The sequence below is a fragment of the Pan paniscus genome, chromosome 15, assembly GCF_029289425.2.
Source record: "Pan paniscus chromosome 15, NHGRI_mPanPan1-v2.0_pri, whole genome shotgun sequence".
In the NCBI taxonomy this organism is placed as follows: domain Eukaryota; kingdom Metazoa; phylum Chordata; class Mammalia; order Primates; family Hominidae; genus Pan; species Pan paniscus.
Window position 1 is genome coordinate 94,079,745 of NC_073264.2, and position 14,161 is coordinate 94,093,905.

Consider the following 14,161-nt stretch of genomic DNA (forward strand, 5'->3'; position numbering starts at 1 on the left):
CATGCCCAGCTAATTTTGTATTTTTAGTAGAGATGGGGTTTCACCATGTTGGTCAGGCTGGTCTCAAACTCCTGACCTCAGGTGATCTGCCCGCCTCAGCCTCCCATACTGCTGGGATTACAGGTGTAAACCACTGCGCCCAGCTGACCCACCCTATTTAAGTATAACCCCACCCTCTCTCAGCACAGCGGTCCCCTTCTCTGCTGACAAACCGTGGATGTTACTTCTTATTCATTGTCTGTCTTCACCATCTAGAATGTAGGGCTTCTGTCTGTTCTGTTTAATGCTGTACCCTCAACTGTGTACTGTTCTAGGATGTTCTAAGCACATAGTAGGTGCTTAGCAAAGCAAATATGTAAATTCATGAATGTGGCCATTTCAGTCTCCTTTGAGCTCCCACCAGGTTCTCATTTAGGGACAGGCGTGAGCACAGGTGTGGGAAAGGAAGTATTAGTAGAAAACAGCAGCAGCAGATGGAGAGGGGTGGGCAGGAAGGAGGGGCTCTGGACGATGCCAGCCAATGACAAACCGTCACCCAGATCCCAGGTTCCCTGTGACAGTGGGGTCAGGTGGCAAAGAGCTTCCAACATGGCCCTCAGAGCTGGAGCCCAAAGAGCTGGAGCATCAGGGGCCCCAGAAATAAGGGAAGCCAACCAGGAAACTGACCTTTTACACAAAATATCCAGGTTTTGAGAATGCTCAGGAAGAGGTGAGAGCTGTTCTCAAATTCAGATGGGCTGCCAGTGGCAAGAAGGTGATGCTAAGGGGTTGCACTAGGGCTAATGGGTAGGTGTTGCAAGGACTCCTATTGTGGCGGATGTAATAAGAACTGGCCCCCACTCCTCCCTCTACCTAACAAGAGGTGTCCAACAGTGGCTTAAGCTTCCTGGTGAAAGTGAGCCCCTGGTTCCCGTGTGTATGCAGAGCCCAGGATTCACTCACCCATGGCTTGAGCCTTTAATAGATACATTCATCAGTTACCTGTCAAGTGCGTTTCCTCTGTGCCAGATTGTGTGGCGCTCAGCACTGTGAAAGTAATGATGACTAAACATTATTCAAATAAATACACATTCAACAACAAAGTGTGAAGGCACAAAACTAGCTTGCCAGAGAGAGAGAAGCCTCACTCAGACAGGGGATCGGAGGCCCCTCTAGAGCCTCCTAGATATTGGAGAGAGCCATGAGTGATGGGCATGCCTCCAGCCTGTGAGACCGGGGGAGCACACCCCAGGCAGAGGGCACTTCGGGAAAATAGCACGGGGTGCTAGCGCTGCCAGGGACCTCAGTACACATGGAAGAAGGCAAGGTCCAGAGATCGGAGTGACTTGCCCAGGGACACACGGCAAATCGGTGGAATCGTCGAGGGGTGGAGGATCAGCCACAGCCCCCCGCCTCCCACGCCACCTCTTGGAAACCAGATACCCGCTTCGCGGCCAAGACCCACCAGCTCCAAGCGGCGGAGGCCAGAGGTAGCGAGGGGTGAGGTTAGAGGTGGGGGCGAGCGGGGACTGGACCCCTGGGGAGTGGGGAAAGGGGGAGGGGGCGGCACCGCTTACGTCATTTCCGGGGTCGGGGTATATAAGCGGGGCGCGAGGGCGCTGCTGCTGCCGCCGCTCCTGCCACTGCAGTGCTCTAGCCCCGTGCAGCAGCTTGCGGGAGGATCGACCGACAGACGGACGCACGCCGAGGCACTGCGCCCCCAGCCCCGCGCCGGTGCCACCGCAGCCCGACCCCGGCCGCCCGTCCAGCCGCCCCTCGCCCGGTGCCTAGGTGCCCGGCCCCACACCGCCAGCTGCTCGGCGCCCGGGTCCGCCATGCGCTCCGCCGCTGTCCTGGCGCTTCTGCTCTGCGCCGGGCAAGGTGAGCGAGCGCGGGGAGCTCGCGGGAGAGGGTTCCGGGCGCCCCTGCCCACCTTGAGGTCTGGGCACCGCGCGGCGCCCCGCACCCCTCCACACTTCCCATCGGGCGCGGCGAGTTTTCAGCACCGCGGACAGCGCCTCCGCCTCCCGCCTGACCCTGCAGTGTGGCCTCCGCCTGGGACCCACAAGACACTTGGGCCTGACTCCCAACCCCGCGGGGCAAGTCCCCCTTGTGCCCACCCCTTGTCTGGGCTTGGCGCCTCGGTTGCATCAGGGCCAGTGCCGGTTGCGCGGTGGCCGGCCAAGGTCACTGCGGGGAGGTGGGAGCATGGCTGCTCGCAACCCTCCACCCCTCTTCCCCTTTCATCTCACTCTCCCCGCCTTTCTGCCCTTGACTTCTACTTCTCCATATCATCCCTCACAATCCCCTTCCTCCATCTCTTCCCCCGCCCCCCCCACCTCTGGGGTCTCTCTCTCCCCTTCATCTGTCTCCCACCCCGTCCTACTGTGCAGCCCTTGGCCTTGTTTTGATGGCGCTCCCCGCTCCAAAGCACACCCGCTCCAGAGCAAGAGTTTCCCAAGGGGGAGGGGGAGGACCTCTCAGTGCAGCCTCTGGGGACCACCCCACTGTGGGCAGCAACCAGGGAAGGGAAACAAAATCAGCCCTAGCCTCTCTTTTTGGTGGGGGCAGTTTTGAGGGGTGGCATTGGGTGAACGGGCCCCAGTGAGCCCGGTCAGAAAGGACTGGCCTCCACTTGGAGCAGAGGAGTGACCCCAGCACTCTCTTCTTCTTCCCAGTCACTGCACTCCCTGTGAACAGCCCTATGAATAAAGGGGATACCGAGGTAAGAAGGGGTGCTGGGGATGAGGGGTAGGAGGCTCCAGTGGACACTTCACAGCCAGTTCTTGGGCAGCTGCAGGAGTAAGTTCGGCATAAAGCCAAGAGCCAGCACTGCGGCTGCTGAGCCTGGGGACAGCTTGCAAAAGAAGATATCAAAGATTGCTTGCTTTCCCTGCTGTCCTGCTGTGGGGACTTCCCCAGCTTCCTCTGAGCTGCACGTGCAGTGGAAGAGGCCTGCATCTTACCTGCTGGGCCGAGGTGCCTGGCTTCAGGCTGTCTTGAACACTCTGAATCCAGTAGGCTCCCCAGGGGCTGGTGGGGGTGGCTTCTCTGTAGTTGTAGTTGTCCACAGACCTGTAAAAATGGCCTTTGCCTGCCTGGCTCTGGCCTCCCCACTTTGCTCTTTCTCCCTGAAAGGCTCTGCCAGTCACAACCCACACCCAGCAGGCTCTCCAGCCCTGGCTGTCCCAAAGGAACACAAGCAAAACATCTTGATCATGGCTCCTGCACCCACGGTCCCACCAATAGGGGCTAGTTGTGGAGGTCACCCAGGAAAGGGCCTTAGGAGACACTGGTAGGGGTTTCTCTGGCAGCAAGAGACACGCCACACTGGGTGTGTACTTGGAATTCATTCATGGCTGAGCTGGGGCTGTTTTTTCCAGGCTCTAGTGCTTATTCAAATCTCTGACTTGAGGGTCAGAGAAATTTCTACTCCCCACCTTCCCAGAAACTATTTTCTTCCACTAGACACCACAGTTAAAATCCAAACTATCCAAGAGATTCCAACCTCAGTTTGCTCAATTATATTTCCTATGTTTTAGTTGCAGATAGGACAGAATTTAAACCTCTACCACTCATTCTAGCTGTGTGACCTTGGGAAAATTCCTTAATTTCTCTGAGCTCTGCCTTTTTCTCCTTTTCCTTGAGGGGAGGTGTAAAGAGTAGGAATCATGGATGTGAACTGCCTAGCACATAATAGGTCCTCAGTAAATGGGCACTTTTATTCCTAGAGCTGCCTTCTTGATCTCCCCATCCCTCTCCAGACCCTCTACCTAATTCCTGCCTCCCAGAAAATGCCCTCTCGAACAGGTGGTTATCTGATATTCCCAATGCAAGGTCCGGGGTTGCAGGGAGATACAGGGTACAGGCTGCTGGGCTCTCCTTGCTAGATCCCTTATGGGAGACACCCTGGTCACCATATTATACCCAGCAGCCTGTGGTCAGGGGCACCAGAGCAGCTGGCTAAGACCTGAAGATTCTATATGAGGTTGTTGTGACTACATGCATTATAGAGCACTTGCCAGTTTGCCATCTTGGATCCTTGGACTGGTTGCCTTGGCATCCTGTAGACACAGCCTCCCACCCCCTCACTCCCTGCCGGTGTTGCCTGATGCCTGTCTGACACCTCCTGCTCTCTACTCAGCTCTGGGCTGTGGAAGCAGGGCTGGAGTTGTGAACCCCTCCCTGGGCGTGCTGACACTCCATGCTTGAGAGAGTGTTTTTCCATCTCTACCTCATTACCCTGGGAGAGCAGTTGGGAAGGTATTCTCACTCCCGTTTTACAAATGAGGACACTGAGGCTCAGAGAGGTTAAGTCACTTCTCCAAGATCACACAGCTAGGATACCACATTATGGTGGGCACCATCATCAAAGATCACTCATTTATCAGATGCCTAATTATCCACAGCACCTTTGCAGGCACAGGATAAGACTTTCAGAGGCGTGGCTGTGGTTGACCTGGGATATGCTCCCAGGTGTAGTCAATGTGTGCTCACATGCCGCCCAGGGATTCATCCATCCCATGGTGAACATGGAGTGAGAATATGAAGCTGTGACTCCTTGCATGCGACAACACCATGGGTGTTTGGAGACAGTAACCTACATCCTATTTCCAAACAGGGTAGAGCCAGGGAAGGTCTTTGTCTCCTCTGGGCAGTCCAGAAGGACTTCCTGGAAGAGCTGACCTTTGGGCATCTTCACGATCAGAGCACTTTTGTAAGACATCATTTTAGTGCCCTGAAGCAGTTTTCTCATGTTTAGAGAAATAGCACTTGGGGATGAGAAGGTACCAGGTACCATTCCCTACACCCCATTCTCACTATGATCCACCTTGGAGGGGAACCTGCTGGCCATGTGGTTGGAGTGGCTGACACATGGTAAGCACTGTGTTAAGGGTTTTCTATTATCATTGCTATCACTGTCTGGCTAAGAAAGCAGAGCTGTGTCCCTGAGCCAGGGATCACGGACTCCCAAAGACAAAAGCAAATACCCTCTGTCCTCACTAGAAATTCACCCTAGAGCCTCCAGGGACTGAGCCCCATGCTCAAACCAGCCCCAACCTGCCCCTGCACTGTGTTCCCAGGTGATGAAATGCATCGTTGAGGTCATCTCCGACACACTTTCCAAGCCCAGCCCCATGCCTGTCAGCCAGGAATGTTTTGAGACACTCCGAGGAGGTATGAGCTGGAGGCTAGGGGTGAGGGCTGCTGCCTGCTGGGCTGGGAGGCTAGGACATGGGCGTGTGGCTTTTGGTGGAATTAATGATTTAACTCAACAGTCACTGACTGAGTGCCCGTCATGTCCAGGCACTGCACTAGGGTCCAAGGTGTACAGACAGTTGAAGGGGTTGTAGCCCAGGTGCTTACAGACTGGCAGAGGGGATGCATATGAACACAGTTAACTAGAACTCTGGGCAAAATAAAACCAGGGCTGGAACAGCAAGCCCCCAGACTGTGAGCTCCCTATGGACAAAGATTTTGTGTGCTGTATCCCAGTGCCTAGAACAGCCTCTGGCCTCTGCAGACACCCTCTAGATGTGTGATGAATAAAGGAATGTTATGGATGGACAGGAGAAGGACGAAATCTTTCCAGGCAACCAGTCAAGTTTTTACTAACTGCTGGATAGAGCCAGCAGCATTTCGGTTGGGCTTTAAAAGAAACATTGGAAACCGATGAGTGGAAAAATGAAGACAGGGTTGTCCAGGTGTGGTAGACAGTGTGAGTGCAGGCATGGAGATGGGAACCTGTTGTATTTAAAGAGACCCAACTCATCCTCAGGGGTTGCCACCCTTTGGCTGAGGTCTGGCTGCTGGGGCAGTGGCTGACTTCTCTGATGTAGTAGGAAACTGACACATACCTTGGAAAGGAGGTAATTTCAAAAGTGTTATCTGAAGACCCAATCTTGCTGCCACCACCCTGGTTTTGAGTTTCCAGAGTAAATTCCTTGTGCTCAGCTGAAAATATTGATGGTAATCTCTTTCTCGGCTGTTCTCTGTAAACCACCCATGATGACTCTTCTTCATTGCAGATGAACGGATCCTTTCCATTCTGAGACATCAGAATTTACTGAAGGAGCTCCAAGACCTCGCTCTCCAAGGTATTTTCCAGCCACTGCACTTGACTCTGGGTAAATTCCAATAACTGAGAGTCAGAAAATCTGGTGGAAGATTCAGCAAGTTCCTCTCTGGGACTGTCATTTCCTTTTAATTATAAAGCGGAAAAGCAGGATCCGCCGTGCCACCTGGCTCAATCTGTTATTGATATTGTTAAAGAAATCAAGGCCCAGAGAGGTTGAGTGACTTGTCCAAGGTCACACAGTGAATAGAGACATGCCAGGTGCAGCTTCCCTAAAACCCACGGCCTCTGCAGTTCAGTCATTTTAGGAAATACCTTTATGAAGTAGTGAGCCACTCGTCACTGATGATATTCAAGCCAAGCCTGGACAGGATACTGGAGTGGAGGGTTAAGCTGCCATCTTCCCACAGTTAGCCTCTATGCCCAGCCCCCCAGCTCCTTCCAGGCTTGATGCAAAGCATGGCCCTAGCCTTGCAAGTCAGGAAACCTGAGTTTGGCCCTGCACCTGCCCCGGCTGACTTCCTGTGGGAAGTGGCTGTTTCCACCAGGGCAGGACCACTGGTGGTGTTGTGTCTCTCCATGAGAACAGGGCATTATAGCATGAATCCAGCATCTGCTTCCCAATGAAGCGAGAGTGTTTTTCAGGGCTGGGCTTGTGTCTGGGGTAGGGTGGGGGTATGAAGGCTGCTCTGGTTCCAGGATGGGCCCCACTCCGAGGCCTTTGGGACAGACCAGGCCACGTGTGAGAACAGAGAGGGCTTTGGGGAGGAGGCGTGTAAACACAGCCACATCAATAGGATTCCTGTGGCCCTTTTCAAGCTAACACACTGTTCTTCCTCCCACTCATGAGCCAGCCTGGGCAGCAAGCACCCACCTCCTACTGTTGTTGGAGGGGGCAAGGAGTGCTGGGCACAGCTAGGACTATTATTACCTGGATAGTTATGTCATCATCAGTGACCTTGGACTAGTGTTTTTTTTTTAACTAAGCATTAAATATTTTATTACAATATGATAACTTTAAAATTAAATATTGAATGACTGATTACATTTAAATAATTAAATAGACTGTCAACAGAGACTATTATAGGAGAATGTGTCCTGAAACATCTATATTCACATGCACGTGTGTATCCCGTATAAGCAGTATCCAATATATGTATATATGACTGTTTTCCATTAACAGATTCCTGGATGTATTTCTGTCCATCCATCTATCCGTCCACTCCCTCTTGGGCTCCCATAACATCTTCTGTGTGCCTCTGTCTCAGCATTTACCACACAGCAACCCTATTTTCTAGACAAGCACCCAACTCTTGGAGAGCCCAAGTTGCCCATGGAGCTAGGAAATAGCCAGAAGGGGACTGGAACCCACGTTGCCTGAGACCAGGGCTGGGCATGCTCCCTGGCCCACAGCTGCCCAGGAAAGCCCATTGTTGGGGAAGAAATGAGCTGGGCTGGCTGAGGGGCCAAAATCAGGAATAAGGCACAGGTGTGGGGACAGTCAGAGGAGGCAGCAGCGGCGGGAGGAGAGGGGTCTCTGGGTCATGGCTGCAGGCGCCAACCCTGGGCTCAGACGTAGGCACAGGGCTTGGCCTTCTCCCCGCGCCTGGACTCAGCGTCCAAGGTTAGCAGAGCTTGCCTGAATCAAGAGCTGTCACCATTACTGCCTGCTGCAGGGTTCCTGGAGCTACCAGCCAGGTCCTGAGGGGTTCCCCATCCCCAACTCCTGCCCAGCCAGGTCCTGAGGGGTTCCCCACCCCCAACTCCTGCCCAGCCAGGTCCTGAGGGGTTCCCCACCCCCAACTCCTGCCCAGCCAGGTCCTGAGGGGTTCCCCACCCCCAACTCCTGCCCAGCCAGGTCCTGAGGGGTTCCCCACCCCCAACTCCTGCCCCTGGGATCCTTGCTCCATTTGAGCCTTTCTTGCTGTGTGAGGACACAGCACGCTTGCTCTGGCCTCCCGGGGAGAAGCTGAGTCTGGCGAGGCAGGGTGGCTGCCTGAGGGCCCAGCTGAGAGAGGTGAGGGACGCCAACCCTTCACTGCTCCCCAAGCTCATGCCCCATCAGTGTCTCATTGGGCAGGCCCTGAACATGATGTGCCCAGCTTACAGATGGGGAAATGGAGGTCTTCACTCTTATAGACAAATATGCCACAGCTGCACCCAATGGGACTTTTCCCTCCTTTTCTCATACCAGGCGCCAAGGAGAGGGCACATCAGCAGAAGAAACACAGCGGTTTTGAAGATGAACTCTCAGAGGTTCTTGAGAACCAGAGCAGCCAGGCCGAGCTGAAAGGTCTGTCCCAGCCGGTCTGGCCGGAGGTGGGGAAGGGAGGGTGGCAGTGGGAACAGTGGCTATGATGGACCCAAGGTTCCAGTGAGTCGGGAGCCCCACCCATAATCCCTTATTTCCCTCTCTCTACAAATGGGGAAACTGCTGCCCAGAGAGACTAGGTCCCTTGCCCAAGGTGAATGGCATGACCAGGGGTTTCGATCTGGTCCTGCCTCACACCAAAGCCCTCACTCGGTCCCGTCTGCCCAGAAGAGGGGCTGGCACTCTAGGGCAGGAGATCTCTGGCATGGCAGGTGGACAGCTTCAACTCTGGGTCTACCCAGTGGCCACTGTAGCAGAGCCCCCACCCCCAGTGCCTGTCCTCCTGGGATGTGGTGGGGCCTCAGAATAGCCAGGATGCAGGAGGACCACAGACAGAGTAGGTGTGAAACGTGAAATAAACCCAGATCATCTTTCTTGAAACCAAAGAGCTTCTAGGAGTCTAAGAGGTCATGCCTTAGGTCAGTGTGACACTCTGAGCCATCCTCCCTTCCCGGGGAGAGCCACAAACTGGCCCCGTGGCGCTTCTGCTCTCCATGTAGAAGATGGGCCGGTAAGGCCGGTGTCCAGGAGCTGGATCCCGGTGTCTCCCATCTGGGGCTGAAAGGGAAAGCCCGCAAGTGAAGCCCAGGTGCCCCCACTTTGGTTGAAGCTTTAATGAAGCAGGCAGCCATGTGTCAGTGCAAAGAGATCCCAAACTTGGCATTTGGAGGCTTGGGTTCCAGGCTCAGCTCTGCTGCCCGCAAACTGTGAGATGGACAGGTCATCTTACCTTTCTGCAGATCATTTTGGGTTTCTGTGAAATAGGCATAGGAGCACCTTTCACCAGAGTCCTGGTGAAGCTCAGATGGTGGAATGCACTTGGGAGCACTTTGTTCAGTGGTTATCATTCTAATGACGGGAGGAATTTTTACTTGTTCAAAGGCTGTCTTTAAGGCAGCCACAATCAAATACCTTTTAATGAAACCCTAAAATATTGCAGAATTGAGCCCTTTCACAGGATGCTGAAGACAGAGAAGCCCCACATGGAGGGGAGAATGAAGTTGCAGTCATGGTGCCTCTTACACAGAGAGGTTAAGCAACTTGCCCAAGATCACATAGCTGACATTAATTTTCAGTTCAGGCTTTATCTCCTAGATTAATCTTAAGGTCTGGTTTTTTGTTTTTGTTCTTTGAATAATAACCTGTTTTAAAAGTCAGGATTAAAAAGAAAGAAACAAATCCAGCTGTGCTCAGATCAAGCCTGGACATGGACAGAGGGGTAACCCTAATCGTTGTCCTGGGCTGGGCTCGCTGGAAGCCAAGAAACATAATGAGTAACATCTGAAATTAGCCTGTGGGGAGGCCCCACACGTGGCCCAGTCCTCAGGGCCTGACTTGGCTGTGCTGTGTCTGCAGAGGCGGTGGAAGAGCCATCATCCAAGGATGTTATGGAGAAAAGAGAGGATTCCAAGGAGGCAGAGAAAAGTGGTGAAGCCACAGACGGAGCCAGGCCCCAGGCCCTCCCGGAGCCCATGCAGGAGTCCAAGGCTGAGGGGAACAATCAGGCCCCCGGGGAGGAAGAGGAGGAGGAGGAGGAGGCCACCAACACCCACCCTCCAGCCAGCCTCCCCAGCCAGAAATACCCAGGCCCACAGGCCGAGGGGGACAGTGAGGGCCTCTCTCAGGGTCTAGTGGACAGAGAGAAGGGCCTGAGTGCAGAGCCAGGGTGGCAGGCAAAGAGAGAAGAGGAGGAGGAGGAGGAGGAGGAGGCTGAGGCTGGAGAGGAGGCTGTCCCCGAGGAAGAAGGCCCCACTGTAGTGCTGAACCCCCACCCGAGCCTTGGCTACAAGGAGATCCGGAAAGGCGAGAGTACGTATGATGGCGAAGACCTCAACGAACGTGTCTGGGAGAGGGGGATGGGTGGGAGGAGAGCCTTCTACATAACCTAATTCCACCTTCATAACAACCCTGAAAGGTAGGTATTAAGCTCCATTTCCCAGGTGGACAAATGAGGCTCAGAGAGGTTAAGTAATTTGCCCAAGGTCACACAGCTAATTTGTAGCAAAAGTTGAGATTCTACCCCAGATTTATCTGACTCCAAAACCATGCATTTCCCACTATTCCACATAGCCTCCCCCCACCAACCCCAGAAGCTAGGGGTGGGTGATGGGTGGGCTGGCTTTGGGAACAGAGACCATGGCAGGAGCGCACAGGCTGATCTGGGAACAGTGTCAGCTTCAACTACGGTTTAGGAGAGGCCCTGGCTCCCGCTGCGGGCCTGTCAGGGTCTTTCCTCACTCTCCAGCTGCCGGGCTTCTGGGGTGAGGATGAGGGGAAGAGGCAGGCTCCAGCTAACCCACCCCTCTGAGCCGAGAGGGTCTTGCAAAGCCTGGCGTCAAGAAGGTTTTTCCTGCTAAGCGTCATCACTGTGGAGAGGCTGGGCTGTGGCCACAGCAGAGGCCCCCAGGGAGTGGCAGAGACTGGGAAAATGGTGGTCCCCCACCCATTCTCCTGCTCTTGCCCACCACCTGCTCCAGGTCGGTCGGAGGCTCTGGCTGTGGATGGAGCTGGGAAGCCTGGGGCTGAGGAGGCTCAGGACCCCGAAGGGAAGGGAGAACAGGAGCACTCCCAGCAGAAAGAGGAGGAGGAGGAGATGGCAGTGGTCCCGCAAGGCCTCTTCCGGGGTGGGAAGAGCGGAGAGCTGGAGCAGGAGCAGGAGGAGGAGCGGCTCTCCAAGGAGTGGGAGGACTCCAAACGCTGGAGCAAGATGGACCAGCTGGCCAAGGAGCTGACGGCTGAGAAGCGGCTGGAGGGGCAGGAGGAGGAGGAGGACAACCGGGACAGTTCCATGAAGCTCTCCTTCCGGGCCCGGGCCTACGGCTTTAGGGGCCCTGGGCCGCAGCTGCGACGAGGCTGGAGGCCATCCTCCCGGGAGGACAGCCTTGAGGCGGGCCTGCCCCTCCAGGTCCGAGGCTACCCCGAGGAGAAGAAAGAGGAGGAGGGCAGCGCAAACCGCAGACCAGAGGTTGGTATGGGGCGGGAGCCAGCTCTGTGCCAGGCCGCGGAGCAGCAGGGGGCAGCCGCACCCAGACACACTGCCCCTGCCCCACTGAGGGGACAGGGCCCCCCCCCACCGGAGTCTGGGGATGGAGAGATGCTCAGACCGGGGGCTCTCAGGGTGGGAGAACACCCCAGCTCACAGGGGGCACCCAGCAAAGCTGGCTGGGAGATGGGAGGAGCTCAGGTCAGCCTGTGGCAGCGGGGGAGGCGCTGAGTGGGGATGTTGTCCCGAAGGCAGTAGGGTGCCCTGGAAAAACCATGCGGTGGGTCTGACCGTGTCCCCTCCTGGCCCCCAGGCAGCCCAGGCACAGCCTTCTCCCAGGCTCAGGCCCTGCCTCTGGCCCATGAGGGTAACGGGGCAGGGCAGGGGCAGGGCCAGGGGATCTCTTGCCTGTGGGGAGTGGGTGGGAGCCACACCGGATGTGAGCTGGAAGACCTGGGCTCTGCCTCCTCCTGGCTGCGTGGACTTGGGAGGGTCACTCCCCTCCCCGAGCCTCATCGGTTCCATTTATGAAGTAGGGGTAAGGAGTCTCCTCTGCCCACATCATTACCATGATTGGAACACACAAAGGTTTTGAAAACCAGGGCCCCTGGGGAAGACGAATGGGGCGTGGGGACACAGCCCACAGGAGCAGGGTGGGAGTTGGGGTCCCTGGCAGCTAGGCGGCTGGGATACCTGGGTCAAGCCTAGTGTCCAGGTAGGAACCCAGGCTCTGTGAGAAGGCTGACACCTGTCCGCAGCCCTGACCCCAAGGCTCTTCTCTGCCCACCTAGAAGAGGGTGTGGCCCCTTCAGTGGGCCCCCGACCCCCTCTCTGGGCCTGGCAGTCTGAGAGGAAGAAGGCTCCATGTTGGCAGCTGTAGCGGGAGAGAGCATCTGCCCACGTGCCTGGGAGCCCAGGGCGAGGGGCTGAGGACAAAGCTGGAGAGAATGGGGGCCCAGAGGTGCCACCAGCTTCCTTTCTCCACAAGCAGAGGGAGCTCTGGACCGCAGGGCAGAGAAACTGGAGCCCTGAGGCATATGGAGAGGATGGGGTGGGGGCCTCCTCAACACAGCCCAAGGGTCTTCTTAGAAACCCCAGCCTCGCAGAGCACCTGCCCCAGGGCCTCCTCCAAGACGAAGGGGCTGTAGAGTCTATTTCCACGGCCTGCAATGTCGGGGTCCCTGGGCCAGGATGCCCTCGGCAGCCTCAAATCTGGCAGTGACCCCGGGAAAATGACCCCTCCCAGGTCAAAGGAGGCAGCCTTCCCTGCGCTTCTGCTCTGAGTCTTGAGGGTGTGCTCTTGTGGGTGTCCAAGTTCTGAGGCCTGAAAGCTTCTGGAGACTGGGGCATAGAACAGGGCTCAGAGGAGGGGTCCCTGCTTCCCTAAACTTGGGTAGCCAGAGTTTGGGATCCTCTCACAATCAGGACCAGGGATCAAAGCCCAGCCCTAGGCAGGCCGACGTGGGGCAGCTCCCCCAGCGTGTAGCCCTGCCTCAGGTCCCACATTCCCCTCAGGTGGGAAGGCTGCAGAAGACAGACCCGGAAGTCCCAGGCTGGCCTCACCCTGGGTCCTGGCAACCATGGGCTAGGCCGAGGGAAGGGGGCTCTTCAGGGCACTGTAAGCTTTGTTTTCCATGTGCCCTGAAAGAACAGACTGCCACCTGTGCGGAACCATTTGAGAGGAAGTGGGGCCTGGATAAGAGGCCACCAAGAGCAGTGTGGGGACAGGGCCCCCGGCATCAGCCACCTTCTTGTGCATAATGATCCCGAGAGCAGTACAGTAGGCTCATTATCACTGTCTCCATGATGGATGAGGGTACAGAGAGACAAAGCCACCTGTCCGAGGCCACAAAGCTAACCCAGCGCCTTTCTGGCTTACTGTGCCTTCCATGCCACTGGCCAGGCTGGCCCGAGTGAACCCCAATGTCTCTCCTAGGACCAGGAGCTGGAGAGCCTGTCGGCCATTGAGGCAGAGCTGGAGAAAGTGGCCCACCAGCTGCAGGCACTACGGCGGGGCTGAGACACCGGCTGGCAGGGCTGGCCCCAGGGCACCCTGTGGCCCTGGCTCTGCTGTCCCCTTGGCAGGTCCTGGCCAGATGGCCCGGACGCTGCTTCCAGTAGGGAGGCAGCCTCCAGCCTGCCCAAGCCCAGGCCACCCTATCGCCCCCCACACGCCTTGTCTCCTACTCCTGACTCCTACCTGCCCTGGAACATCCTTTGCAGGGCAGCCCCACAACTTTAAACATTGACGATTCCTTCTCTGAACACAGGCAGCTTTCTAGAAGTTTCCCTTCCTCCATCCTATCCACTGGGCACAACTGCAATAACTTCTGACCTTTTGGTGAAAGCTGAGAACTCCTGACTGTAACATATTCTGTATGAACTTTATCTAAAGAAAAATAAATCTGTTCTGGGCTCTTTCCTCTGAATTTTTTCCCCTCTCAACTTAGAGTGGAGTGAGATGCACTGGATTTGGGCGAAGGGACAAAGGGAGGTTCAGTCCTCCTGGGGACCTCCTTTCTGGGCCACTTCCTGGCTGTGGGATCTTGAGCAAGTGACTTTGTTAGCTCTGAGCCTCAGTTTCCTCATCTGTAAAACGGGAATGCTGACCTGCCTCAAAGAGTGTGTGCAGGGATTAAAGCACACTTGCTGAGGGCCTCCAGGTTCCTTCCTCTCCCCGTCCCCAGCCACACCTGAGCTGGGCCATGCAGAGGCAGCACCAGGTGGGGACACGGGCTCTGTTTCCTGAGAC

General features: G+C 55.9%; 1 protein-coding gene across 4 annotated transcripts; it reads left to right on the forward strand.

Annotated features, from left to right (window-relative positions):
- Positions 1-1,169: 1,169 nt before the first annotated feature.
- CHGA (chromogranin A) lies at positions 1,170-13,838 on the forward strand. 4 transcript variants are annotated; one of them, XM_008958215.5, is made up of 9 exons: positions 1,171-1,469; positions 1,584-1,860; positions 2,658-2,704; positions 5,064-5,157; positions 6,009-6,077; positions 8,250-8,348; positions 9,783-10,235; positions 10,904-11,391; positions 13,346-13,838. In XM_008958215.5, the coding sequence occupies exons 2-9, from the start codon at positions 1,815-1,817 to the stop codon at positions 13,427-13,429; spliced, it is 1,380 nt and encodes a 459-aa protein (XP_008956463.1). In that variant the 5' UTR covers positions 1,171-1,469; positions 1,584-1,814; the 3' UTR covers positions 13,430-13,838. The 4 variants fall into 4 exon arrangements, with proteins under 4 accessions (XP_034793931.1, XP_008956463.1, XP_008956464.1 ...); XM_008958216.5 differs by having other exon boundaries at positions 1,629-1,860; XM_008958217.5 differs by having other exon boundaries at positions 1,637-1,860.
- Positions 13,839-14,161: the final 323 nt, after the last annotated feature.

Coding starts and splice junctions, on each gene's coding strand:
- CHGA (XM_008958215.5), top strand. CDS start 1,815: ATGCGCTCCGCCGCTGTCCTGGCGCTTCTGCTCTGCGCCGGGCAAG. Junction 2,705..5,063: donor TGAATAAAGGGGATACCGAG/GTAAGAAGGGGT, acceptor CTGTGTTCCCAG/GTGATGAAATGCATCGTTGA. Junction 8,349..9,782: donor CAGCCAGGCCGAGCTGAAAG/GTCTGTCCCAGC, acceptor CTGTGTCTGCAG/AGGCGGTGGAAGAGCCATCA.